This window comes from Anolis sagrei, chromosome 5 (genome assembly GCF_037176765.1).
Source record: "Anolis sagrei isolate rAnoSag1 chromosome 5, rAnoSag1.mat, whole genome shotgun sequence".
NCBI classification, from domain to species: Eukaryota; Metazoa; Chordata; class Lepidosauria; order Squamata; family Dactyloidae; genus Anolis; species Anolis sagrei.
The window spans coordinates 17,310,681-17,338,331 of NC_090025.1; the positions used below are offsets into that span (position 1 = coordinate 17,310,681).

The 27,651-nt window shown below is 40.0% G+C and overlaps 1 protein-coding gene across 12 annotated transcripts in view; it reads right to left on the minus strand.

Annotated features, from left to right (window-relative positions):
• SEC31A (SEC31 homolog A, COPII coat complex component) overlaps nucleotides 1–27,651 on the minus strand; it is a 68,750-nt gene that overhangs the window by 11,881 nt on the left and 29,218 nt on the right. Inside the window, exons 14-24 of one of the 12 annotated variants that reach the window (XM_060779314.2) lie at nucleotides 27,262–27,339; nucleotides 24,394–24,460; nucleotides 24,085–24,263; nucleotides 22,497–22,623; nucleotides 19,762–19,907; nucleotides 18,311–18,484; nucleotides 16,383–16,559; nucleotides 9,404–9,484; nucleotides 8,387–8,516; nucleotides 4,725–5,084; nucleotides 737–775 (exon numbers count right to left, since the gene is read on the minus strand). In XM_060779314.2, coding sequence (XP_060635297.2) covers nucleotides 737–775; nucleotides 4,725–5,084; nucleotides 8,387–8,516; nucleotides 9,404–9,484; nucleotides 16,383–16,559; nucleotides 18,311–18,484; nucleotides 19,762–19,907; nucleotides 22,497–22,623; nucleotides 24,085–24,263; nucleotides 24,394–24,460; nucleotides 27,262–27,339 — 1,558 coding nt within the window. The remainder of the gene's footprint in view (nucleotides 1–736; nucleotides 776–4,724; nucleotides 5,085–8,386; nucleotides 8,517–9,403; nucleotides 9,485–16,382; nucleotides 16,560–18,310; nucleotides 18,485–19,761; nucleotides 19,908–22,496; nucleotides 22,624–24,084; nucleotides 24,264–24,393; nucleotides 24,461–27,261; nucleotides 27,340–27,651) is intronic. The other 11 variants (XM_060779317.2, XM_060779318.2, XM_060779322.2 and 8 more) reach the window with 11 other exon arrangements.

The window sequence follows — 27,651 nt, forward strand, 5'->3', positions numbered from 1 at the left end:
GTCCTTAATTTCACTGTCTTTTTGCCAAAACATTTCCCAGGTGATATATGCTATCTACAATTTCAACCCATAGTAGTTTTTGTGCTAATAATAATAATAATAATAATAATAATAATAATAATAATAATAATTTATTTTTAACCCACCCTATCTCCTTGTTCTTGTGGAACACTTTTGGGGTGATATCAACTGGTACTATTTGTCAGTTATATATTTCTCATTTTTCTTCCACCATCTCTTATGTTTTCATGAGCTAAAGGAAGTTTATTAATATTCTGCACAGATTTGTCCAATTTGTACAAGTTTAAATAAGTGATGCGGGACACCCATTTTTAGACTGCTCAGGTGAAGAATTTTTAAGTAGAGTTATTTTGAAAACCTTGACTTGTCTTCCCTGTTATTTTTATTGCTGTCATGTTTGCACAAAAGAATGTTTCAATAATTATGGTGCAGACCATGGATCAATAGTTTAGAAAAACTGCATTGCTCCAGTAAACATTAATAAACATCTGTTTTATAAGCTGTTCGTCTCTGTGGTTATAAATCCCAGCTCTGTCATTTGACTTGAAGCATTTGTCTTCATTAAGACATTGCCAAATATTACAATTTATTGAATTTCACAAGTATTATTAGTTCAGGGTATTGAATTTGAGGTCACATGCACTGCAGGAGTCAGATTTGTTAGATTTTCGTGCTAGGCCTTAATGATTTCCTGTTTATAAGATGTCTAATTCACCTTGCAGGATACTGTCTTGCTCTTGTATGGTTTGATATTCTGCAGACAAAAATGCAAATACAGCTCAGACATTGAGTCAGGATCTACTGCTTTTTATCATTAACTTTTCAAACTTGGCATATTGCAGAAAATATTTTTAGAGGTACAGGCTGGAAATGACACTCCTTCTCATCCAATTAGCCACATAAACTCAAAGCTCTACCATACATGTTCAGAACAATAACAATTCATCAGATTATTTTACGATATTCCATTGACAGCATTTAAATGATGTGTCTCTGAAAGCGGAATTCAAAACCATAATAGGTCCTCCACTTTTGCAGAGTTGAGGGATGCCAGATCCTCCCCATCAATAAAACCACAAGTAAAAAATTACACCTTTTTTGACCTGAGAGATCACCCTTCCTGGTTCTCCAGTTTGACTCAATGGTCAACGTCCACTTGAAGCTGACCATAAAGTCACACTGGACTTACACACAAAGGTTAAACTCACTTAACTTTTGACTGTAATGCAATTTTTTTCTTGAGACTGATCTGGATTAGCCATGAAAAGGAGACACTCTATCACATGAGTCCTCTGGGGCCCCTTCACACAGCCATATAACCAAGAATATCAAGGCAGATAATTCCACAATAGCTGTTTTGAACTGGGTTATCTGAGTCCACACTGCCATATATTCCAGTTCAAAGCAAATAATATGGATGTTATTCAGCTGTGTGGAATGGGACTCACTGGAGACAACTGTTCCACAGACACATTGAATTCTTCTGTTCTCAACCCAGAAGCACAGTACTAACTGTAGTGTTACTCATATGGTAAGGCAGGACGACAAAACAAGGTCAGATGTCACTTGTTAACCTTTGGTGATGGTTACTGAACAGAGCCACTGTGGTATAAGCCATTGTGTTTTCCACCATGTTAATGTCTCTATCTTTAAGAGGTCCTTCTCATATCTGCCAAAGAGAAATGGCACACTGGGAAAAAACATGGAGACACACTCCAGAGTTATGTGGGGATAGTGTCCCAGACACCTCAGTCTTCACCATTGATTGCATCCAGCCCAAAAGTCAACTTTTAATTGAAATGAAGACTGGTAATGGAAAACAAAACATCACTCAAAAAATTCTCACTTGTGACTTCAGCATCTTCTCAGTGAACAGAATCTTAGTGACAATAGTGTATCCTCAGAGCGGTGGCTTGTTTCCCTATGGTTCTTTAGGGACTTGGTTAAGGACAATTACTGTAGTGAATTGTCAGGCTGTTTGAAATTTCTGATTAAGCAAAATGGGAGGCCTCTTTCGGTTTAATGTCATCTCAAGTGCACAATAGTGGATAACCCTATAGATTCAGCCTGGAGATTCATGGATAGAAGTGATAAAAATGTAAAACTAAATCAAACAGCAGTAGATGAAATGTGATTGGCTGGTGGCTACCTAATTACCACTCTTTCTGGATTCATCTGGAGAAGAAAATTTCCTGTACCGAATGCTTGGCCCTCTCTTCCAAACACTGAGTTCAGAAATGTTTTGGCCTCCAAATGGTGAGTTCATGGGTTCTGCACCGATACTGTTGTATTTGGGAGCTTTTTTGTTCAGAGAAGAAACTAAGGAGGTGGCAAGGCAATCATCATCATCATCTTTATTTATTTATATTCTGCCCTGCCTCCCCAAAGAGACTCAGGGCAATATGTTTGACTTTCACTCAGTGTTAGACTTTCACTCAAAGTCAAGGCTATCTCAAGTTTCGGATCAACATTGGGCACTTGGCTAATGGGCAGTTTTGTTCAGAGTTGAACTGCTACCGTGAATGAAACATCACATCGCTGACAGGGAAGGTAATCAGGTTATTTGATAAGGGCCATAAGTGATATGCTTTGAAAGCGTAAGATATACAGATCCACGTGGAAGTAGAGCAGAAAGAAATCAGGTAACTGATCCTTAGGTACTTAAGAAGCCCCATCTGCACATATGGGTGCCCAAGGCCTTACTGGAGCCACGTTTTATCAGCCCTGGACAGAAATTTTCAGACTATCCCCATCAATCATGTAAACAAGATGAATCTCTATCAGATCAGAAAGGTGAATGTTTTACATCACATTTTCCCAGAACATCATATTTTCTAGCACGGCCAATCAATGGCACTATTGGCTAGGAGATTCTAGAAGTTATAATACCAAATACTAACTCTTCCATGAACTGAATGGGGGGGGGGGGAGTGATGAGAGGACAGAGCTGTAGATTCAATATTAATCTGAGTATAATTGGCCTTGAAACCTTGTTGATCTTTTTATGAAACAACCGACTCTGTCCATTTGGTGGATGTTCTTATAGGACAACCCAGCAACATTGGCTATATGATCTATTTGTCTTCAGTTTGCATCAAATCTCATCCCAGGGAACATGCACAGGGTTGTAGCTTTGATCAGCTTTTAAGAGGCCATCTACAAGCTGAAAGCATCTGTCCACCAAGGCAAGAAGCTTTCTGCTATTAGTTTGCCTTACAGGATGACTTGAAATGCTCTACATTCTCAAAGTGAATACCCCAAGCATTCTAATCTGCTTTTCCCTCTGCCTCCCCTCAAAAAGAAAATTGTTTGTTTGAAAAGTCAGTTTCTATGTAAACAGTATCATTTCAGTGAAAACATTAATCCAGTTTTCTTTTTCCTTGCATCATCTAGCAAAATAAACAGAACACTCATTATCTCTAAAATATATATAATATCTATGTCTTTCTGTTATGAAATGTTCATTTCTTAAGACTTTTTAAAAGAAAAGGAGAGAAAAGAAGAATTGAACAGCATTGATAAAGAAACAGGTCTGTTACCATGCATTCAAAGCTGGTGAAGACAAAAACATTAATACAAAGCAAGATCACAGTAGCTCCTTGTTCTATGATACTCAAGTCTTCATGCCATGCTCACATTACATCTATGAGTAAACATTCTAGTCATGCACACATGCTTCTGTTTAGTTTGTGGGAAAGTGAAAAAGTACAACTTAAAGTGTTTCTAAACTGCAAATGGGAGGGGGGAATACAGCTTGCAATAAATAGAAAGAGGGACTGATAAGACTGCATCATATAATATTCTTCAGAATTAAGAATGTTTAACATTAAAGGTAAATGTTTCTCCTTGACATTAAGTCTAATCATGCTTGACTCTGGGGTGTGTGTGTGTGTGTGTGTGTGTGCTCATCTCTATTTCTAAGCCGAAGAGCCGGTGTTGTCCATAGACACCTTCAAGGTCATGTGGCCGGCATGACTGCTTGGAGCGTTGTTACCTTCCCGCAGAAGCTGTACCCATTGACCTACAAACATTTGCATGTTATCAAACTGCTAGGTAGGCAGAAGCTGGAGCTAACAGCGGGAACTCCCCCTGCTCCCCCGATTTGAATTGCCGACCTTTTAGCCGGCAAGTTCAGCAGCTCAGCGATTTAACCCACTGCACCACCAGGAGGACCTATCATAATCTATTTGGTGAGATCCATAGTTTAACTCCAACTAACAAGTTTTTAGATTACCCTTTAACCAACAGGTATACTGAAAGTAAGCCTGCTCAGAAATGAAAGTATCTAAGCAAGAGAGAAGGATGGATGCTAAAACTTTTAAAAAATTTGCATACTAGCTTGAGAATCTGCTTTCTATATGTGATGACTTTTGGGTATTCTAATACTTTTTTGTGTGGAAGTTATTCTTTTAGTTTTTGCGTGATGTATACTTTTAGTTGTATTTGTTTCAACCTTGAGTTAGGTGGTTTCAAGAGCGAACAAGCAAGCTCTTGATGTTATAAGGCTGGGCAGAGATTGGATACACTTTTATAAATACAAAAGCAAACCTAAATGAGGTATATGAGTGACATAATGCATACACGCAGGCAGCAGCAATATTAGTAATGATAAATAATAATAATAATAATAATAATAATAATAGATGTATCCCCCCCCCTCCCCGTTCCAAAATGCAAAACAATGGCCCCTTGCAAGCGCAGACCTGTTCTTTGGGATGCAGCGAGCTCACTGGTTGCAGGCTCTGTACCTGTGGGTCCAGGTGGCAGTGCATACGGCATAGAAGACACTGGAGCTCCTGGCCTGCCATGCTGGAAGGAGGCACCAGAAGGAGGAGGAGGTGGAGGAAGGGGAGAATTCGGATTCAAGGTCGTTGGAGAAAGCTGGGGTTGTGCTGAATATAAGGAAGAAGGCATAGAACTGGGAGGATTAGAGGACATGTAAGGAGGGTTGGGGTTAGCGTAAGAGACAGAAGCCGGAGGAGGAGGAGCAAGAGGTTGCTGCTGAGGCTGATACAGCGACGGTCCCCCTGTTCCGTAAGAATACTGCTGTGGTGGCTGACAAGCTACATTGGAGGAGAAAAGGGAGAATTGTCTGTTAGTAAGAGTGAGGGCTCAATCGTATCGCTAGATCACAATATTCCTGAGAGAGGATGCATTAAATTACTCTAGATCAGTGGTTCTCAACATTTGGTCCTCCAGATGTTTTGGACTTCAAACTCAAAAGACATTCCAGCCAGCTAGCCAAATGTTAGGAATTGTGAGAGCTGAAGTCCAAAACACCTGGAGGACCAAACATTGAGAACTACTACTCTAGATCAGGCATAGGTAAACTTCAGCCAACACATCTTTTGGGCTTCAACTCCCACAATTCCTGACAGCAGGTAATCTGGCTGGGATTTCTGGAAGTTGAAGTCCAAAACACCCAGAGAGCTGAAGTTTGCCCGTGCTTGCTCTAGATAATAGATTTTAGCTTAGTTCCTTATTAACATTAAAAAACAAGCAAACTGAAATTAATCTCAAGGCAGAATATTAAAGCAACACCACTTAAAACACATATGGTCTGGAGCCAATGTACCTGAGGGACTGTCTCACCCCTTACCAACCCCAGAGATCCCTCCGTTCTGAGGAACAAGATTTATTGGAAATTCCCAGTGTCAAGACCTTGCATCTAACAGCAACCAGACGCAGAGCCTTTACAGCAGTGGCACCATCACTCTGGAATACTCTGCCACCTGAAGTCTGTGTCTTGCAGGACCTATCAGCTTTCCGCAGGGCATGTAAGATATACCTGTTTCGACAGGCCTTTGATCTTTGATATTGTTGTTTTAAAATTGTTTCTAAATTGTTTTAAATTGTTTTTAAGTTGTGTTAGATTTTAGCCTGTTCTTGTAAGCCGCTCCGAGCCCCAGGGGAGTGGCAGCATATAAGTTTGAATAATAAATAAATACATAAATATTATGTATCCATCTCTTAGAATTTAGACAGTTCCTGAGTGCTATTTCTTTTTTAAAAAAATATAGCCATGAATGGTGGGTTGATCATTTTTGGCTCCTGGTGAAAAATCTCCACTCTGTACTGCACTGCATCAAAGTCTTCAGATATACAAATGGGTCGCCTTTTAAGTATCCTAGTTAATAACTGATGAGGGAGAGGGAAATGAGGAAAGTAATAAAATGAGTATCACAAGATTACAGCTACTTAATTTAATGTTTCTAAGAAGATCTTGGAGACAACAGTCAACCTTAGTAGAAACCAATGTAGTTGGGTTTGAACTGGGGAACCAAGAATTGAGTTTGAAAGGGAGGTGGCTAGAAACCTGGACGGCTCCTTTATAAATCCCACTGGGCAAGACACTATCTTTTGTGTCTTGCAGAGAAGGTAAAGCAAATCATTCTATGCACTTGGGACATGTCTGGGGGGAAAACATACCCCACAGTTGCCTTATTAAAAGTATTTATAGTCTGCTCTTCTCATAAAACACAAAGCTTTATAGGATGACTATACAAGAAGGGCATGCAATTCTCCAGGCAACACACCTGGATGCAGAAATATAGTTTACCAAGCCTGCAGACATGGTTGGGCTTTATAATAAAATTGGTGCTATAGGCTTTTTTTTAGCAAGACACATTCATTTATAAAGTTTATAAATTTATAAAGTGTCCACAAATTCCATGCAATGTCTCTCATAATAGCAAATAAAGTTAACACACGAAATCAGATTTACACACAGCAATCAAAAGAAACAAAGGCTCCGAAACTAGTCTAAACACTCACCAACAATAAACTGGGCTGAAATACCAAAGTGCTGTTTGAACAAAAAAGCCCTAGTTTGCTGGTGTAAAGATCATAAAGAGAAAGGGAGCCGTACTTCTCTTGGGCAGGAGTACCAAACTGAAACTAGAAGGACTTTTCTGAAGATCTAAAATATTATCAGCTGAGAACAGGGTCTTTCAAACTGCTTGATCCCAAATCGTAACAGGCTTTGTTGGTCACAATTTGAAACAGATCGATAGTCAGTGAATCTGTCCTAACAAGGGAGTTATGCACACCTCACAACTGGCCCTGTTGGCTTTCGCATTCTGGACCACCTGAAGTTGTTTAATACTGCAAATACTTTGAGTCCTAATAAATATAAACTCCCATTTGGTAGTCATCTGACCATGCAAATAGAATTACAGAAAGTTTCTTAATTACAGAAAGTTTCTTACAATGATCCCACCCACAAGAGAAAACCAGGCACAGAATATAATCTGAAATTGAGCAGAGCTAAATATCAATTGGGGAATACCCATAGTGGCCATGTTCCAGAAGCATTCTCTCCTGACATTTCACCCACATCTATGGCAGGCATTCTCAGAGGTTATGAGGTTTGTTGGAAACAAGGCAAGTGGGGTTTATATATTTGTGGAATGTCCAGAGTGGGAGAAAGAACTCTTGTTAAAGGACACCCCCAGGCAGGAAGCAGCCAAGCCTTGAAGCTACAAGGCTATTCAATGCTAATCACGATGATCAATTGAACATTAACACTTGCCTCAAATAGACAAGAGTTCTTTTTTCCACCCTGGACATTCCACAGATATATAAACCCCACTTGGCTTGTTTCCAACAGACCTCACATCTCTGAAGATGCCTGCCATAGATGTGGGTGAAACATTAAGAGAGAATGCTTCTGGAAGATGGCCATACAGCCTGGAAAACTCACAAAAGTGAGATGGTTTGTCAACAATTTTGGTGGTGTACTCATGAAAGCAGATTTTCTCTTGGGGCACCCACCTTCAGAGATACAAAGGGGAAAAAAGATTTCATGTGGGATACCTCATCAAGGGATGGAATTAAAGTAGGCTATTACAACTCCACTACTGTACACTTAAGGCACATAATCAATGTGATGAATCAGAGAGAGCTTTCCCCCAAGTCTCATCCATTTAGCCCCCTGTGGCACAAGCTGGCTGGCACACTCATCCCGAATCAGTCTTGCTTTTAGTACCAAATTCTTCCTTCCTTACTTACTTACCACCCAGAGCACAGTTGCAAAGATTGTTCAGGTCACTTTACTTAGGAGGAAATACCTATATCTACATATTACAAACAAGACCTAAAAAGAGATGGAGAATGAAGGTGGGATCTCTTTGTTTCTTATACCCTGAATATGATTTCTTTTCAAGAAGAAAATCTGGATTGATTTTGAATAACACTTTGATCAACATTTGATAGGGGAACATTGATTGGAGGGCTGAGTTCTCCCCACCAACTTGGCTTTCCTCACTTTACTGGATATGAGGGCACTTCAAAGAAAGCACTATCTTCCAAGTCTGCAACTCAATCAGAGCAAAAAAAAAAACAAAACAAAACTGCTGCTACTTACGTTGTGGATAAGGCGGCCGTGTCCCCACCTGTGAGTACATGTTGTAACCAGGAGGTGCAGGCTGATGTGGTGGTACATTGGGATTAACAGCCCCTTGCATGACAAATCCTGGAGGAGGGGGATTTTCTCCCTGGGAAACAAATGGAGGAAACACCCTTTTAAAAAGGTTACATTTGCTTTGGTAGCAAAATACTACCATGGGTTTAGGATATTCTAAGATGAGCAGTCTGATCCCAAAGCATCCAGCAGTCTGTATATAATTTCATTCAACTTCCCACCTGTTCCATGTCATCATTTACCAAACCACATAACATGAATTTTGAATGTAAGGACAGGCTATGTAACAGGTAACTAACAAGATGGTATATCAACCTGCAACATCTTGGGTGAAAATAATATGTGATATACTCTGAATTCATTACATGGACAGGGTGCAGGGAGGGAGGTGGTAATTTGTTTCAAGATGTTTGATGAGGGTGATCCATTTATTCAATAAGGGACGAAAATCAGAGGGTAGGGAAGGCATATTATTTTATTTTAGCCCATCTGTTTCCCCAAAGGAGGCTACAGTGTTTACTGCTGGAACTCAAAATTGGATTCATGAAGCCAGCTTGCATTTCTTTCAGGATTCTGAGAGTTTCCTTGCAATATGAGCAACAGCAAAATCAGACTTGATCAAATTAGAAATGTGTAGCTGCCTCCCAGACAGCCTGGGGATGCACTGAGAATTAGAAAGTGTGTAAAAAAAGTAAATGGTTTCCCTTATGATTTACCTTTCCCCTTTCCTTCTGGTTTTGTTCATTCTCTGGGCCATGGCTCCCTATATGTGTTTTGCTCGCCTCCCCCTGAACAGTTGGATGCACCATGACCTCTGTGCACCCCCACTGGATATTAAACTTATTTTATGTAATAAAAAAAGGTAAATGGTGGTGCATGAAGGTATGTGTGCAAGTGTCTGTATTTTTTAAAGGTATATAAGAGCAGGTTCTGCTCAAAGAGGAATAAGTGATGTTATACCTGTGTCCCTGCAGAAGGATGGCTGGGAAGGGCAGTGGGGTTTTTGTTACTCCAGGTAGTGACAGTAGGGGCAACTCTAACCTGAATTAAACAGAGAGATACCAATCATGGAAAAAATAAAAATGGGGAAATCCCGAAGGGTTTTAAATAGCTAGAAAGCTCAAAAGTCTATCAAAACTAAACAATGTTTTCTGGTTTTCATGCGACCTAGTAATTAGGATTAAGATTTCAATCGCGGCAAGCTAGGAAGGAGCCAAGCAGCACAGACAAGGCAGCAAGTGAAAGATGGCAAACATCCATCTGTGGCTTAAAAAGGTCACAAAGACATCTGATCATGCTATTAATCTCATATTAACAATCATATTGTTCTCAAGTCTTGCATCACTTCTTATACAACTAAGAACACTCTCAATGCCAAAACACCACTTTGCAAAATTGCCTGGTGCCAGAATTAAGCAGGAATTCTCCTCAATAATAATCTTTATGCAACATGCTTGCAGAGGAATATCAGTTCCGAGACTTTAACACAGGATTGTATCGTGCATTGTGAACAACCACACATACAGAAAGAGAAAGGAGGCAAGGAAAGAAATCACATCTTCATGCAAAAATTAGGATGGAGTAGAGAGTGGTCTATGCCCGATAGCAGTTGATTTGGAATTAGAGTATTAAATTAGGGGCGTGAGAATAAGATACATACACTCTATACAATCAAGAAACAATGGGAGATTACTTAAGATAAACAAGGCAGATCATTTTAAAAAGACTCAAAAATTACTCAATTTTCTACCTGCAGACTGGTGCATTTCCAAATATATATCTTTGATTTTGCTGTTCCAACCTGAAACATGTTCTCAAATATAGACTGTTGTTGCTGCTGTGTCTTTCAGGTCATTTCTGAAGTTTGGTGAACCTACCATAACAAGATTTTTCCCCTGAGGGGTTTGCCTTAGACTTCCTATGAGACTGAGAGTGACCAAAGTCATCCAGTGGATTAGGTAATATGCAAACCATGGTTTTCAAAGGTATGAGATCATGAATGGTCTCCTCTCTTCTGTGTGAAGTTATCCCATTGGTTTGCTTTCAGTATTACACTGTACTACACTGGCCTGTGATAATATGTTCAAAGACAATCAAGCTTTCCTGATAGCCACAGTACTATGGCAGCCAACACTAAAACTTTATTATGGGGTTACTCTTGTTACTTTAAACCTGATCTGCACCATGTTAAACAGAGCCACCTGACACTTCCAAATCTATATTTACCAAAAAAGATGGGGATGGAAGGATAATCTGTAGGGGAGAACTAACAGATAAAGTGAAAAAGTGATTAGCCCTTTCCTAGATGACTGTTTTCCCCTTTGTATTTGTTTTTTAGTCATTTGTCCATCAGAAACATTCCAAACTGGAAGTGAAGCAGATTTCATGGAAACAGATCTTAGGAATTTTTGTAAGCACAGGGTTATTAACGACCCATCTCTCCCATCAGAGAATGATAGGGTTGGCAGGGACTACAGGGTCTTCTGGCCTATGTTGGAAATTACATCCTTCTTCAAGACTCCCCTAGTGATTTGTTTGTATATAATCCTGTTGCTCACTTATTCTATGCACTGTATGTTCTGGTATGCAGATTTATTTCCTTTGCTCTATGTTTTCCTGAGAAGTTGTGGGAGGGGATGCAGACCACATGACTAAGCTCTGAGACTGCTCAGACCTCAGACTCCATTAGACTTTGGGATTGCTCAGACCAACACATGCCTGCTGTTGTTGTAAAAGAGGTGTCTTGTGCCATTTGCACACAGAGACTATATCAAACATATCTGAAACTGGACTGATAAGTTATGTATTTTGGGGCAACTGAAAAACACTTCTGAAGCATTGTTCTCTGCTTTCCTAACAGATCAGAGACAACGGGATATCAGTCTAACAACTGAAATCCAAATTGCCTTGCATAATGACATCTGGTTGTATACCACTTGAGAAGTTTCCACTCAAATGGGTTTTTGGCTCTTTGCTTTTGGCATTTCCAAAAGGTTATGATCTCCAAACGGTTATGAATGCCATTTCCCAAAAGCTTAACCTTCAGAGCAGGAATTGCAATGCAAAAGGGGAAAGGAGTACCCCTATGACATAGTCATCTGGGCTTAAATACCCCAGAGAACCCATGGTCTCCCAAAACAGGCATAATTAGGAAGTCTCCTCTGATGGCTAGATGAAAATTTACCCCTGCAATTTCCATTCTTTGATTCTAGCCTGGCTACTGCAGCAAAAGAAAACACATTTTCTGAATCTTCTCTATTAACTCCTTTCAAATATTTGAAGACAGCTGTCATGCTTCCGTCCTCATCTTTTTTTTAACATGGTAAACATATCCATCTCTTTCAGCTCTACCTGCCCTTTCCTCTGTATTCAAACATTATCTTGGCAAATGTTAACTTAGGAATACACATTTGCTGTGATAATGTCATTCCCCTCCAAAATTTGACTTATGTAAGTGAAGAGGAAAAGGAGACTAAATGTGTTTTCTTTTGTTCACTTGTAATGGTATGCTTATTTCTTTCTACTAATATTTCTACAATAGCAATATACTTTTGTATTATCATATTTCAATTATGCAAATAGTTATGTAACATCTTCTGGTCATTAAAAAGGATTCCCAAGGCAGCTTCTATCCAAAATTACAATCTCATCACAATTACTGCCAGGGAGAATCAAGGGCCAGAATAAAGACCGTTAAGAGATTATAGCAGTAACATTTAAAATTCATTAAAGCTGGTAAAAAGAGAATGTTTTAAACTGCATTCTTCAAACTGGTGCTATTGTGAAATGTTGGCCCACAATACACATAATCCACAACCATATGGATGAAAAAAGCTCTGGATGGGGACACTGCCATTCTAGCTGGGGATAATGAGTGTTGGAGTCCAATAGAGTTTGAGGGTGCCAGATTAGAGAAACTAGTCCTATATAATTCATTTAAACAATGGTAATTTGGGAAAGCTCAGTTAACAAAGCCTTTGACAAAGAAACTGCTTTTTGCAAAACAATGAAGAAACAGAAAACAAAAAATAAATCAGAATTTGGAAGATGGTATAAAGGGATTCAGAAATAAATATTTTTCAGAGTTGGGTTGCTACAGTATGTCTGCAGTAAACAACACAAGGAAACTCCAAAAGAATGGGATTTTCCTCCAACTGATGTGACTGCAGCTGTGCTTGTTTATAACAGGCAAGGTAAACAGTAACTTCTTCCAGAATCCCCTTACATGTATGATCAGCAAAACAGAGAGCAAAGAAGAAAGCATCGTTGGATGTGTTTTGGAAGAAATTTCCAAGTGGTTTCTAAAGAATTAAACTGTTTTGTTTACTAATTCTAGGTTTAGGTAAAGATAAAGATTTCCCCCTGACATTATGTCTAGTTGTGCCCAACTCGGAGGGGGGGGGGGGGAGGTGCTCACCTCCATTTCTAAGCCAAAGAGCCAGCCCCCGGTGGCGCAGTGGGTTAAATCCCTGTGCCGGCAGGACTGGAGACCGACACGTCGCAGGTTCGAATCCGGGGAGAGGCGGATGAGCTCCCTCTATCAGCTCCAGCTCCTCATGCGGGGACATGACAGAAGCCTCCCACAAGGATTAAAACATCAAATCATCCAGGCATTCCCTGGGCAACATCCTTGCAGACGGCTAATTCTCTCACACCAGGAGCGACTTGCAGTCACTCCTGACATGACCAAAAAAAAAGCCCAAGAGTCATCATTGTCGTAGACACCTCCAGGGTCATATCACAGGCATAACTGTATGGAGCGCTGTTAACTTCCCATCAAGGCAGTACCCATTGATCTACTCACATTTACATGTTTTCGAACTGCTAGATTGGCAGAAGCTGGGCTTAACAGTGAGAGCTCATCCTGCTCCTGGATTCGAGCTGCCAACCTTTCGGCCAGCAAGTCCACCAGCTCAGCAGTTTAACTCGCTGTGCCACTGGGGCCCCCCAATGTTAGGATCATCTGACCTGTTTATTCCATTTAATGTGTGCATATTATCATATTTTTGAATGGAAAGTTTGCTTGTTGACTTACTCTTCTTTTTTGTGTGCAACAACTGATTTCGATTTTCTACATGCTATTCCTGCTGCTGAAATCATCTGTTAATGTCTAAAAACACATCTACTCTTTTAACTGAGGTATACCTATAAGGATTTAGCCTAACTTCCTTGAAAAGGCTCTAAATTGTGCCACTTTAGCATTTGCATATTTAAGAGCCATCCTTTCCTAGTTTTTGTTTCATAAAAGGTTCTTTCACACAGGTATGGTGTGCCTCTGTGGCCCTCTTTCACAGTGAGAAATACAAAAGATACAAAGGAAGCTTGTTACTTGCTTCATCTTCATTCTTAATAGAGCTATTTTCTACAGTGGTGTCCTTCAAAAGGTCACGGTTGAAAAGTATTGATCTGAAGTCAGCCACTGTGTTATCAGTGCAAGGCATTCATGTGAAATATTACTGCACGCAGAAAGGCTTGGGAACTAATGATATTCTTGAATTAATCCCAAAATGTGAACACTGAAACATCATTATTAAACTAGTCTCATTCCATTATTTCCTTCTGATGTCTCCAAGGTATGTATTAAACAGGTAGAAGTAATTGTACAATTCCTACTGTCATTGGAAACATTTCTTTTCCCTTCCCCACCTCTGTCTTTTTCTGCAAGCTCTTTTATATACTAATAACCATTTCATTGCTCTCAAGACTAATTACAGTCTACTGAATGCTGCTTTAATAGGCTGTCCCACCTAACATTTCCTGTGTGACTTATGCACACTTTCATTTCCTTTCAGCATACAGTGTACTGGTACAAAAGCTTATAGCAGTGGTTCTCAACCTTCCTAATGCCACAACCCCTTAGTACAGTTCCTCATGTTGTGGTGACCCCCAACCATAACATTATTTTCAATGCTACTTCATAACTGTAATTTTACTAATGTTATGTCAACATTTGATATGCGGGATGCATTTTAATTCACTGGACGAAAATTGGCACAAATGCCCAATACGCCCAAATCTGAATACAGGTGGGGTTGGGAGGGGGGATTTTGTCATTTGGGAGTTGTAGTTGCTGGGATTTATAGTTATACAATCAAAGAGCATTCTGAACTCCACCAATGATGGAATTGAACCAAACCTGACATACAGAACTCCAATGACCAACAGAAAATACTGGAAGGATGTGGTGGGCATTGACCTTGAGTTTTAGAGATGTAGTTCACCTACATCCAGAGAGCACTGTGGACTCAAACAATAATGGATCTGGACCAAACCTCGCACAAATACTCAATATGCCCAAATGTAAACACTGGTGGAGTTTGGGGGAAATAGACCTTGACATTTGGGAGTTGTAGTTCTGGGATTTGCAGTTCACTATCAATCAAAGAGCATTCTGAACCCCACCAATGATAGAATTGGGCCAAACTTCCCACACAGAACCCCCATGACAAACAGACAATACTGATGGTCTTTGATGACCCCTCTGATACCCCCTCATGACCTCCTCAAGGCCCCGACCCCCAGGTTGAGAAACACTGACTTATAGCAACCAAAAATGGCTCTTCCTACATACGTTTTCCCTTGACCTGTTGGCAAGGTCTTAACTAAGAAATGCTTCACTTCCAGTGCTAATTACATTGGAGTCAATGAGGTAAGTCAAGACAAACAACTAGCTTGAAAATCAAAGAGGTACAGAGCAGGTAGGGAAAAATTGAGCTACTTTGTCTTATTTTAGCAGTCTTATCTAGCACTCCTTCTCATCATGCCAGTATGTGGATACGGCTAAGGAAGAAGAGATGAACACAAGCATCTAATGCAGGTATGGGCAAACTTTGGCCCTTCAGGTGTTTTGGGCTTCAACTCCAACAATTCCTAACAGCCTTAGGCCCCTTCCTTTCCCCCCTCAGCCGCTTAAGCTGAAGGGGCTTGAGGCTGTTAGGAATTGTGGGAGTTGAAGTCCAAAACACCTGGAGGGCCAAAGTTTTCCCATGCCTGATCTAGTGCTTGTTATGTATTATGAACCACAGAAAATTCACTACTACTACTACTACACACACAGCAGCCTCACAAATAAGCTTACCAAAGTTATTAGCTAGAAAAATGTTCAGTAACCATCTGCTCAAAAACATCCATGCTAGTTAATTGTGGCTGATATACCACCCTGAAAGAAAGGACAGTGTGTTGTCAAAGGCCTTCATGGCCGGAATCACTGGGTTGCTGTGAGCTTTCCAGGCTGTATGGTCCCCGGGCAACAACTAGCCAGGTTTTGAAGCTGCAAGGCTATTCAATGCTAATTAAGGTGGCCAACTGCAACATTCACACTTGCCTGAAGAAAACAAGAGTTCTTTCTCCCACCCTAGACATTCTACAGATATATAAACAACACTTGCCTAGTTTCCAACAGACCCCCCAACCTCTGAGGATGCCTGCCATAGATGTGGGAGAAACGTCAGGAGAGAAGGCTTCTGAAACATGGCCATACAGTCCGGAAAACTCACAGCAACCCAGAAAGGACAATATTTTTATAAGTTTGTAAACACTTCCCTGTTTGGTTACCTGTAAGAAGATTCTTGCTCACCAGAGGCAATGAATTCAATAGACTTTTTACAAGCCTAATGTAAATGGAGTACTCGGTACAGTAACTAAGTTATAGATTTGCTATCAGAGCTACTGGTCAAATATCCTGGCAGACAAAGGAGTACAAGATCGGGAAAGAAAAATAGCTGGCTTATTCTGAGTGGAAAGAGCAGGATAAATGTAAATGAAATCCAAGGAATGATACAGAAAAAACAACAAGGAAGTGCAAGAGTGCAAGAAACATATCTACAAAGTGAAAAAATACACACAAAAGCCTTTTATGATGCTCTTCATGCAGATCATCCAACAGAATCATTCAACTGTGTCACAATCCCAAGACTAAGCATTTCTGCTGAAGAATTACCTGCTGATAGTATTGTTGAGCAGGCATTTGTTGCGGCATCTGCATCTGGCCTGCTGGAGGCCCACCTCTTCCTTTGGCTGCAGGCTGTCTCTCATAAGATGCTTTGGGGGTCTCTGGGCCCCTCGGAAGCTCTCCTTGAGCTCTACAAATTCTCTCCCGCAATTGTACAACATTTGGCTGCAAACCACAAAACAAGGAATTATTTGTATTGTCGAAGGCTTTCATGGCTGGAATCACTGGGTTGTTGTATGTTTTTTCAGACTATATGGCCATGGTCTAGAGGCATTCTCTCCTGACGTTTCCCCTGCATCTATGGCAAGCATCCTCAGAGGTAGTGAGGATGCTTGCCATACATGCAACCTCACTACCTCTGAGGATGCTTGCCATAGATGCAACCTCACTACCTCTGAGGATGCTTGCCATAGATGCAGGCGAAACATCAGGAAAGAATGCCTCTAGACCATGGCCATATAGCCCGAAAAAACCTACAACAACCTAAGGAATTATTTACACACAAACACAGAGTCTAGAAGTCATGCTGCGTTCTGGAATCCTAACTTCTAGAGGGAAACATAACTTCGAGTAGCTTATTTCAGACAGTATACTTTATGCATTCTTTATTCAGTAACTAAGAAGAAACCTTATTAGCCCATCACCAAAGTATCAAAGACTTTCAGCATCTCATATATACTGTTGGGTGAGTGGGCTTATTAACAAAAGACCCTCCTCATAAATGCACAGCAGAGTAACTTATTAGCAGCAGCATGACCAAGCACCAGTAGCCCGAAAGTGATAAAAAGAACAAAAACACACAGACCAATGTTATCTCTTCCATAGGAGGCTTTTCTTTATAGCAAAATAATATGGTTGTACTATGTACAAAAACAAGGTTTCCATAACACAAATAAAGTTCTTTATACATCCTTCTTTGCTTTCACACTGGGCTTCTTTCTCATGCTGCTAAACAGCTTAGCTTTCACAGAGCCTCCTCTCACACCAAAGTTACACAGGAGCATCACACAGTAGCTTTTTACAAAGAGCAGCCTTGACACTTGAGCTTCCTCACCGAAGCTTCTCACACCAGGCCTACTCACATTGAGGCCTTCTCACATGGAGGGCTCTCTCAGACTGCGGCCTTTCTCCCACTGAGGCAAACTCACACTGAGGCCTACTCATTCTGAGGCCTACTTAACACACTGAGGCCCTTCTTCCAGAGACCTCTCACAGACTGACAGCTACCTCAGACTGAGGCCTATTGTATTGAGGCTTCTGTCACTGAGGTCTGCTAACACTGAGGGATCTCTCAGACTGAGGGCTAAGCTACAGGCACACCTGCTTATATAGAACTACAGCTTTTGCTGAGTCATTGCATCCATTTTCTCAGTACTTGACTCACATTTTTGTAATTAAAAATAACTAGTTAATTTTTAATATTTCTGACATATAAAATTTTGTATATTTTAAGTCTTAAATTGCATTGTATTAGTTTACTGTAAGACACTTTGAGCCTCTTTTTCAAGAGAGAAAAAGCAAGATACTAATACTTACAACAACAACAACAACCTAAGAAATCTGGAAAAAAATGATGAATTCTTTCCAGTTAAGTCAAGGTGGAAAATTGTCAGAGCAACAAAGACAAAAATGCTCTTCATAAAGACATGTGGAGGTGTATTGTGAACCATTGCAGCACAATTACAGTGACAGTATTTCCAACAAGCCCAGTTATTGGTTGGCTTTCATACTGAGTCTTCCCTTATATGCACTGACATCCGTGGTGCAGGCCATGATGCAAATTCATCTTCCATTTTACTATACTTTACTTATTATAATGGATCAGGTGGTTAAAAGGCTTTCAACTGTCAATCTAATATAAGGCAAAACCATATGAAATTAAGAAAAAAAAACAAAAACAAAAAAACCCCATTTACCTGGTTGGTATTTGCAGGCAAAAAAGCTAATGCGGCAGCAATGCTGCCCTGGGAAGCCAAGAGGTTAGCGTACTGGCTCATCTTCTCGGCCAGAAGAGCACCAACAGCATTGCCATCCATCACTTGTGTCTGCTGCACTGCTTTACGCAGGATTACCACTTTTTCAATGAGGTCCTGTAAATGTCAGATGGAAGAAAAAAAGAAACAAAGGGGTACTGCTAAAACGGTTCAAATGTACATAGCCACAGAGAGTATGAGGTGGCAATAAGGTAAAGGTAAAGATTTCCACTGACATTAAGTCTAGTAATGTCTGACTCTAGGAGGTGGGGGGTGGTGCTCATCTCCATTTCTAAGCCGAAGAGCCGGAGTTGTCCATAGACACCTCCAAGGTCAAGTGGCCGGCATGACTGCATTGAGCACCATTACCTTCCTGCAGAAGCAGTACCTATTCATCTACTCAGATTTGCATGTTTTCAAACTGCTAGGTTGGTAGAAGCTGGGCCTAACAGCAGGAGCTCACCCTGCTCCCCGGATTCGAAACATCAACCTTTCGGTCAGCAAGTTCAGCAGCTCAGAGGTTTAATCCATGAGGTGGCAATTGCAGAAGCAATCTGACTTCTTTAAGGACAGGAGCTGTGCAAGTGCACAAATAGTGTAATCAGTTAACCTACACTCACTCAAGATCTATTTATTTTTTGAATTCGGTACACAAATGACAAATTTTCCTTTTAAAAGACAGCATCAGTTGATCAAAAATGCACTGACTCCCAAACAACTGGGGTGGGCACCTATTTTGCTCCTCAAGGGTGACGCCCCACTCAATCTGGGTCAGGGGCTTTTCTGTGTGGAATGAAACCTGCTCGACGTCAGCACTGCAGATGTGTAATGGTCCCTCAGATTGCTGAGTAGAGTAAGCAAGGATTATGTTTCTATTTCAGGTGTCACGTCATTAGCAAAGTAGCTCACATAATTTCCCTCGCGCTGGAAAATCAACGACCTTCAACAACAGGACAGGGCTGTTTGCTTTGGGGCTTCCCAATGGCATCTGGGAAGAAAGCGATTGCTGGACTAGGCAGGGCTTTGCTCCCACTCAAACGGTCCATAAGCTGTTCTTATTAAGTTCTTAATACTGAACGGAACAGATGTGCAATACAAAAGCAAAAGGTGGGGGCTGTTGATTCCAGTGTCGATGAGACCTTAAGGGCTGCTGGGGAAACCCTGGATTCCCCTTCTCGCTATGCTTGGATATTTAGCAGGAATAAAAAAGCAAGTCCAATGATGTAGCCGTTTCTTTAGCAAAAGCAACACAACCGTCTATAAGATAAGAATGAGCTACTGGGAATATCGAACAGCAATGGTTTGCATCCAAACTTTTTATCGTGCTCTATCCAAATGGAAATAATAAAATCTTAGTACCAGGCTAAAGCGAATCAACTAAGGATGACACAAACCTGAAGAGACAATGGACTGTTTCCATCCTGAGCTTTCGTCCAGCAGGCAACCAGTTTCTCCACATTTCCAGCACAAATGTAGCACAGGCAAGCCTGTGTCTGCAAAAGGCTGTCACCTTCGCTTTCAAGTCTAGAGCCCAACAAATCTATAGTGAGGAATAAAAACAGAAAAAAGCTAAATATAAACTGGCGCAATAAAAACCAATCACTGAAATACTATTGAAAACAGCTGATCAAAATGCACTTTCCTGCCTTCATGTAGTTGCTTCTTCTCTTTATGGAATGGCTTTCCCTGACTACTGTCTGCTGAAATACCTAAATAAGACAACCTATTTTTGCCTAATCAGAATAAAGTAGCAAGATATGGTTGTAGTAAAAAGGGCATTCAGAAGGAAAGGGCATTCAGATGCAAAAGCCCACAACATATCTTCAGATTATTCAAATGGTAGATGGTAGAAGAGCCTAAAAACCTGGCTGTGTGCCTTTGAGGAATAGACAACAAATCCCCATATGTTGACCAACTCAGCACAAAATGCCCTTCGATGCACTTTATCTCACCCTTTAGTGAAACTAAACCCCATTGTTTGTTCCATCTGAACCTCCCATCAGATATACTACCCTATTCATCTCACCCAGGGCTTTTTTACAATTTTATCCTTTGTAATTGGCCCTGCCAACTCTGATCAATTTTTGTTATTTTATGTTATATCCTGTGTTTATCTTGTATTATTTTTTCTTTTGTTATATTTTATTATATTTTATTTGATGTATGATCGTATGTTTGTATTCTTTTTGCTTTGTTGTAAAAAAAAAAGCCAATGGGATTTTGGCCTGCATCAATAGGAGCATAGTGTCATGCTACCCCTCTATTCTGCCTTGGTTAGACCACACCTGGAATATTGTGTCCAATTCTGGGCACCACAATTGAAGAGAGATATTGACAAGCTGGAATGTGTCCAGAGGAAGGCGACTAAAATGATCAAGGGTCTGGAGAATAAGCCCTATGAAGAGCAGCGTAAAGAGCTGGGCATGTTCAGCCTGAAGAAGAGAAGGCTGAGAGGAGACATGATAGCCATGTATAAATATGTGAGAGGAAGTCACAGGGAGGAAGGAGCAAGCTTGTTTTCTGCTTCCCTGGAGACTAGGACACAAAACCATGGCTTCAAACTACAAGAAAGGAGATTCCATCTGAACATTAGGAAGAACTTCCTGACTCTGAGAGCCGTTCAGCAGTGGAACTCTCTGCTCTGGAGTGTGGTGGAGGCTCCTTCTTTGGAAGCTTTTAAACAGAGGCTGTATGGTCATTTGTCGGGGGTACTTTGGATGCAATATTCCTGCTTCTTGGCAGGAGGTTGGACTGGATGGCCCATGAGGTCTCTTCCAACTCTATGATTCTAATTGTTGGGCTTGGCCTCATGTTAGCCACGCCAAGGCCCCTTGGGGAGATGGTGCCAGCCTATAAATACAATATTATTATTATTATTATTATTATTATTATTATTATCATCATCATCATCATCATCATCATCGTTATCTCAACTAAGTCTGAATCTAGAGCAAAATTATAACAGATCCAATTAATACACTGGTGTCAGAAGAAGGGGCATCAAGAGATAATGAAAGGTGGCCTGGATTATCTTGTTGGTTGAACACAGGAACCTTGCTTTTCAAGAGTTGGGGCTATAATTTCTCAAAATATAAAGCATTCTAGGATTTTCAAAGCTATGGCATTGAGTGAATAAAGGGAGACAATGAGTAGAGAACACTCTCACAAGAATGCATTTTGAACTACAGTTCTAAAGACTTACAAAGCTATGCTGCCATTGGAATTAAGAGAACAGCCTTCTCCACGTCAACCTAAGTCTGAAACGACTTGAAAGCACACAACAACAATCCTATCTCATCAACCAAAAGCAGGCCCACATTTCCCATTGAAATACTAATAAATTGATATTTGTTAAAAATTGTTCTTCATTTTAATTATTTTATCGTTTTTAAGTGTTTTTTGCACTACAAATAAGATATGTACAGTGTGCATAGGAATTCATTCATTTTTTTCCAATTATAATCTGGCCCGCCAACAGTTTGAGGGACTGTGGCCTGGCCCTATGTTTAAAGTTTGTGGACCCCTGTTCTAAACCGTCACTGAGTCAGTCACATGATCGCAGCCCCTCCCATTGCTTTAGTACATAGAGACAAGGTAACTGCAAACTACAAACAAGACATATACTTCAGGTTACAAAATGACATACTAATAAAACATTATTACAAAACAGACAAACATCACATAGAGGAGGCTTGAGAAGGTTGCTTCCACCAACAAATAAACCCTATCATCCCCCACTAACAGGCCAGGGTCCAGTAATTATGGCCCAACACAACTGGAGGGCTATATACAGTATAATGTCATTCTCTGAATGGCCTGCTTCCAATATTAATACTGCTTTCTGCCATAGAATAGTCGAATACTGAAACAAGCTGAGACAAGGTTATATTTGGTGATGTGTACAATATAACAACTACACCACTGTTTCCATGCTGACAAACTAGATCTCAAGTGCCTTAAATAAGGGGGCTAATTTTCGAAATGGGACGTGCCCATGTATATGAGCTGCTTGAGGCCTCACGCTTGGAGCAAAGCAGAATATAAATTGAAGAAATGAAAGAGTGAAATTATTTCACTGACATAAAACAAGACTTTGTATTTAAATTAAACTTGTGTCCTTTTTCTTTACCACATAGAGAAGCAAATTCATCTGGCCTGGCATATGTCAACATGGCAGCTAAAGCCTCTCGCCAGTTTTGAAGATCACAAGATTGTACAATCTCCTTCCAGTTCTTAGTCACAACTGCGGTGATGAGCTAAAAAAGGAAAGGAAAAGATGCATACACAAGTAAGTGTGCTTTTCTCAAATTTGATATGATGTTACTGTTGCTTTAAAACAATCAAGTCAGGATTCTGGGCAAGAAAAACACAAAATCTTAACAAATGAAAATCTGACTATAAAATAGGATTGAGCAGTGTTTTCCTAAGCATAAAAGACACTGTTACTACTAATACATTAGTGTGATGACCATGGTTCATTTTGATTGCAGTATGTCAGGGTTTGGCCCATGTATGCAGCAAAATGGAAGGGTGGTAGACAGGGGCGGCTCAACCCATTACGCAAAGTAAGCATTTGCAGTATAGTTGATTTTGCCCAGGGGCGCTCTTGAGGCGCTCTTGGGGGAAAATAGACCTTGACATATGCGAATTGTAGTTCACCTACAATCAAAGAGCATTCTGAACTCCACCAATGATGGAATTGAACCAAATATGGCACACAGAACTCCCACGACGAACAGAAAATATATATCAGTGATTGGTTGGGGGGGGGGGCAAATACTGTTTGCTTACAGTTGAAAATTACCTAGAGCCACCTCTGGTGGTAGATCATTAGCAAAAAGGAGTGTACTACTTTGTAGCACATGTTGAAGGTCACATTTTGACTGCATCTTTTTTAACACCCTGCGAGGACCCAGCATTGCAATGTGGTGTTTAAAAAATGGATTTATATGACTTTCAGTTTGTAAAAATCTACATAAATTCACACAAAGGTCAGCCTATTATTTCAGAAGCACGTTTAGTTTTAGACCATGAACTCTTGCATATTAATGGTTTGACCAGACATCTCCTCGTGCCCATATAAATGAGATCAATCGAGCAAGAAGTGGCTAAAAAATTGAGAGGAAAAAAAACAAGCATTTCATGCTCTGTCCCCACAGTGAGCTCCTCTGCTTTGTCTTGATTCTAATTAAGTAATGCTCTGTCACCGATATTAATTGTGGCGAAGGCAGAAGGGGGAGATCACTGTGCAGTGACTGGTGACAGGTGCATGTGCTTAAACTAACCATCTGGCAGCAAACTCCTGAGTGGTTCTTTTGTGTGAGGAATGACCATAATTTGAATTCACTGTATATCTCCCCAAATTCAAATTGATCTTATGTTAATATATCAGTTCCACCATTTCACACTGAACACAGTTAATCCCATCTGATTTCAGACGTAATGAAGGTCAGGTCTGATTAGTCTTTGAACTTAACGCCACTGGGGAATACATGAGAGCTCCAGATAGGGCTGAGAAAGAATCCTGCTTGAAAAAAATGAGAGCGTGTTTGTAGTTAAGACAAGATTGACAGTACTGGATTAATGATCTGAAAGCTTTCTACTTTCCTGTCTTGGTGCAAAATAAATACACTTGCTTCTCTGAACTCTGTATTATCTGCTTCTTCTGGATGCCCATAAATAAAACGAGGGAGTTGTGACTACATAAACCTACATACCCTGGTAATTTTGCCTCGTGTCTTTGCAAAGTATTTCTTCTGCGTCCTGGACAGCAGCTCCTGGCCGCCAGCTATAGCCAGTATGATGGCATCAGCCATGCGATTGTCATGGAGGCAGAGGTCAACAGCACTCTCAAAGTTCCCTGTCAGCAAAGCCTGCGTGATTAAGCCGTCAATATCTGCACCAAGGGAAATACAAACATATACTGATGATCACCACTGCAGCCTTACAAAACAAAAAAAAAAATCTAAACTTTCAAAGCAATTGGAATACTCTGCAAAAAAATGTGTTTTTGTTGTTATCTTTACCTCCGGTGACGGAAATGTTAAATGTTTCTTTTGTGGATGGCAGGGCATCAGTCTCGTTTTCTGTCTTCTGATAAGGAGAAAGAATTAATGTACTTTAGTTTTTCTTTTAATTACAGCAGAATGCACACAGCTGGCACTGAGAAGCTGAGATGTGCTTTCAATGTGTCATTTTCCTAAGAAACTGCTCACTTACAGAAAGGAGAGTGCTACGACTATTGTACACAGATTATGAAGTGCCAAATCAATGTAATTCCTTGTATCCTATTCTTTCGCAGTAAGTCGTACTCGCAAAAAGGGTACATATTTAGGCTTGCAATCCTACGCATGCTTATCTTAGAATATATTCCGGTGAACTCTGTGGGATTTATATTTAATGAAACAGGCATACAATTGGATTGTTAGTCATTCAGCTAATTGCACAGTTGTCAAATAATCATGTAAAGAAACTTACAAAGCCACCCATTTCCAAAATACCATATATACTTGAGTATAAGCCGAGTTTTTCAGTCTTTTCTTAGGCTGAAAAAGCCCCCTTATACTTGAGTCAAAGTTATTTATTATTTTACTATATTTATTATTATTATTATTATTATTATTATTATTATTTTACTCTATTGTTATTACATTATTATTTTACTCTATTATTACTGTTATTATTACATTTACATTGTTTTGCTCTATTATTTTTTATTTTTATTACATTTATTATTTTACTCTATTATTACTGTTATTATTACATTTACATTGTTTTGCTCTATTATTTTTATTTTTATTACATTTATTATTTTACTCTATTATTACTGTTATTATTGCATTTACATTATTTTACTCTATTATTGTTATTTTTATTACATTTATGATTTTACTCTATTATTATTGAAAGGATACGTAGCCACATTTACATTGAAGGTTAGAATAATGGTTGAATCAGAGTTGGACAGCCTTATCTTAAAGTATAGTTTTATGTAAACATTTAACTTACTGATGCCTCAATTAATGTAATTTTATTGGTATCTATTTTTATTTTGAAATTTACTAGTAGCTGCTGCGTTTCCCACCCTCGGCTTATACTTGGGTCAATACGTTTTCTCAGTTTTTGTAGTAAAATTAAGTGCCTTGGCTTAAATTTGGGTCATTTTATACTCGAGTATATAGGTTAAGTGGAAAGTGGAGACAAAGATTAAAATATCCAGATATTTTGAAGAATGCCCGAAACTATCCAGTGCTTCCTTTTGAAGGAAGATAAGAAAGTAATACAATCCATATCCCAGGTTTACAACTGGGAATCCCTAAATTTTGAGGCCAGAATGTAAAACTGAAAGACAGTCTTGCTTTCTCTGAAGGTGAAGCATCCTTGCAGAGCAACTGATGCAAAATCAACCAGGGACATTTAATTAGACCTTCTGAGTTTGATAAGATACAGTATCAAAGAACCATAATGGCAGGCCAGTGGAAAAACAGTCCAGTTGGATCATTCTGCTGAACGTAATGGAGAAGCACAGCCCTTTGTTTTATCAATCCGACCTTGTTTCTCCTGAGAGTGAGCAACCTGGGAGCTCTACATCTCTTTCCAAGCCAATGCAGCAGAGTTAGAGGAAAAGCCATGTTATTGCATTGCTGCCCCCTGGTGTCATATGGCTTCTCATAGTTACAAAAAGTGGAACTTGGAAGCAAGCTACACAAAAAAGTCAGTCCTAGCATTCCAGGACACAAAGAGGAAATTTTGGGTGACTGGAATAGTTGCTCATGCTATAAAGTTTTACTTTTTTTTTCTTGGTATAAGAGCATCTCAATAGTTTTTAGTCTCAAATGCACAGAGACATGACATAGCACACCCCTATATTCCTGTTTTTTATCGTGTCAGAAGCAACTCGAGAAACTGCAAGTTGCTTCTGGAGTGAGAGAATTGGCTGCCTGCAAGGACATCACCCAGGGGATGCCCGAATGTTTTACCATCCTATGGGAGGCTTTTCTCACGTTCCCGTAAGGGATACTGGAGCTGACAGGTGGAAGCTCACCCCGTCTCAGAGATTCGAACCACCGACCTTCAAGTCAGCAGTCCAGCTGGCACAAGGGTTTAACCCATTGCACCACCGCAGATCCATAGTAAATGTTTTATTCTACTAGCTGAATGCCATGACAAAAGAGTTTTAAAATAAACAGAACAGTAAAAACTAAAATGTCCAAAAGACAGCAACCACAGTTATTATCAGGCTTGTATAAATAAGAGATTAAACATTTCAAAGTTCTAGATACATTTCCAAGTTGCCAACATGAAAATCAAATCAATACTTTGAATCCCTGTGGCAAAATATGGCAATTTCATCTAACTCTCTTTCCGATCTTTTTTGCTGCCAAAACAAGATCATTGAAATCACTCAGGAAAAAATGAACAAATTTATAAGAGATTTACTACCTCCATTTGTCAGGCAGGATTTCAGAAATCTTTTTCTGGGGGCACTATACAGGGGAGAGTTTAGCATGTAATCCACAATGCCGTCAACATGACTATTTGCATAGTCTATTTTCCAATGGCACCTTATTATATCATCTCTAACAATGCAGTAGACAATACGTGAAATCCCAGCTCATTACAGGCAACTTTTAAGGAGGGAAGCTTAGGTTTGTATCAGAGATCTGGCTATAAATGTTCACTTCTCAAAGAGGAGAATCATGGAGATAATTTTGAGATCCTACCAGACAGTAAATTCCTAGTTGCTGATACATATAAATGTATGTATATCCAATGGGGTATGCCTGTTCACATCTATATTACCTGTATACAGACATTCAAGTGCAATTGAGAGCTAGGAGATGATGAAAAAGCATCTCCTTGTGCAGCCATTAAGTGCAGAAGCAAATTAATACCTCTCCCAAGTGCTGATCCTTAGCCGCCAGGCCCTCTTCACCATCACTTTGTGCAGACTGGTCAAATGCCTCAAGAGCCTTTCTCAGAGATGAAAAAAGAATGTTTCAGCAATTTAGAGAGAGAGAGAGAGAGCAGTGCAGTTAAGCAAATCCCAATAGCACCATATTTTCCCCAAGTTCCCATGTTAGTAAACCTACGGCTACAGTAGGAATAAGCACAATCCTTCCTTCCTTCACTTCTCTTTCTAAATTGTCTCACACAGCGTGACTAACACCTGTCAAAATACATGACTGTATGTGAGTGCTCCACAGCTGTGCTGACAAGTGAATGCGTGGGAGGCAACCCCACTGGGGCAGCAGGCAGGGAAGAAATACTTCGTGACTCGTAGA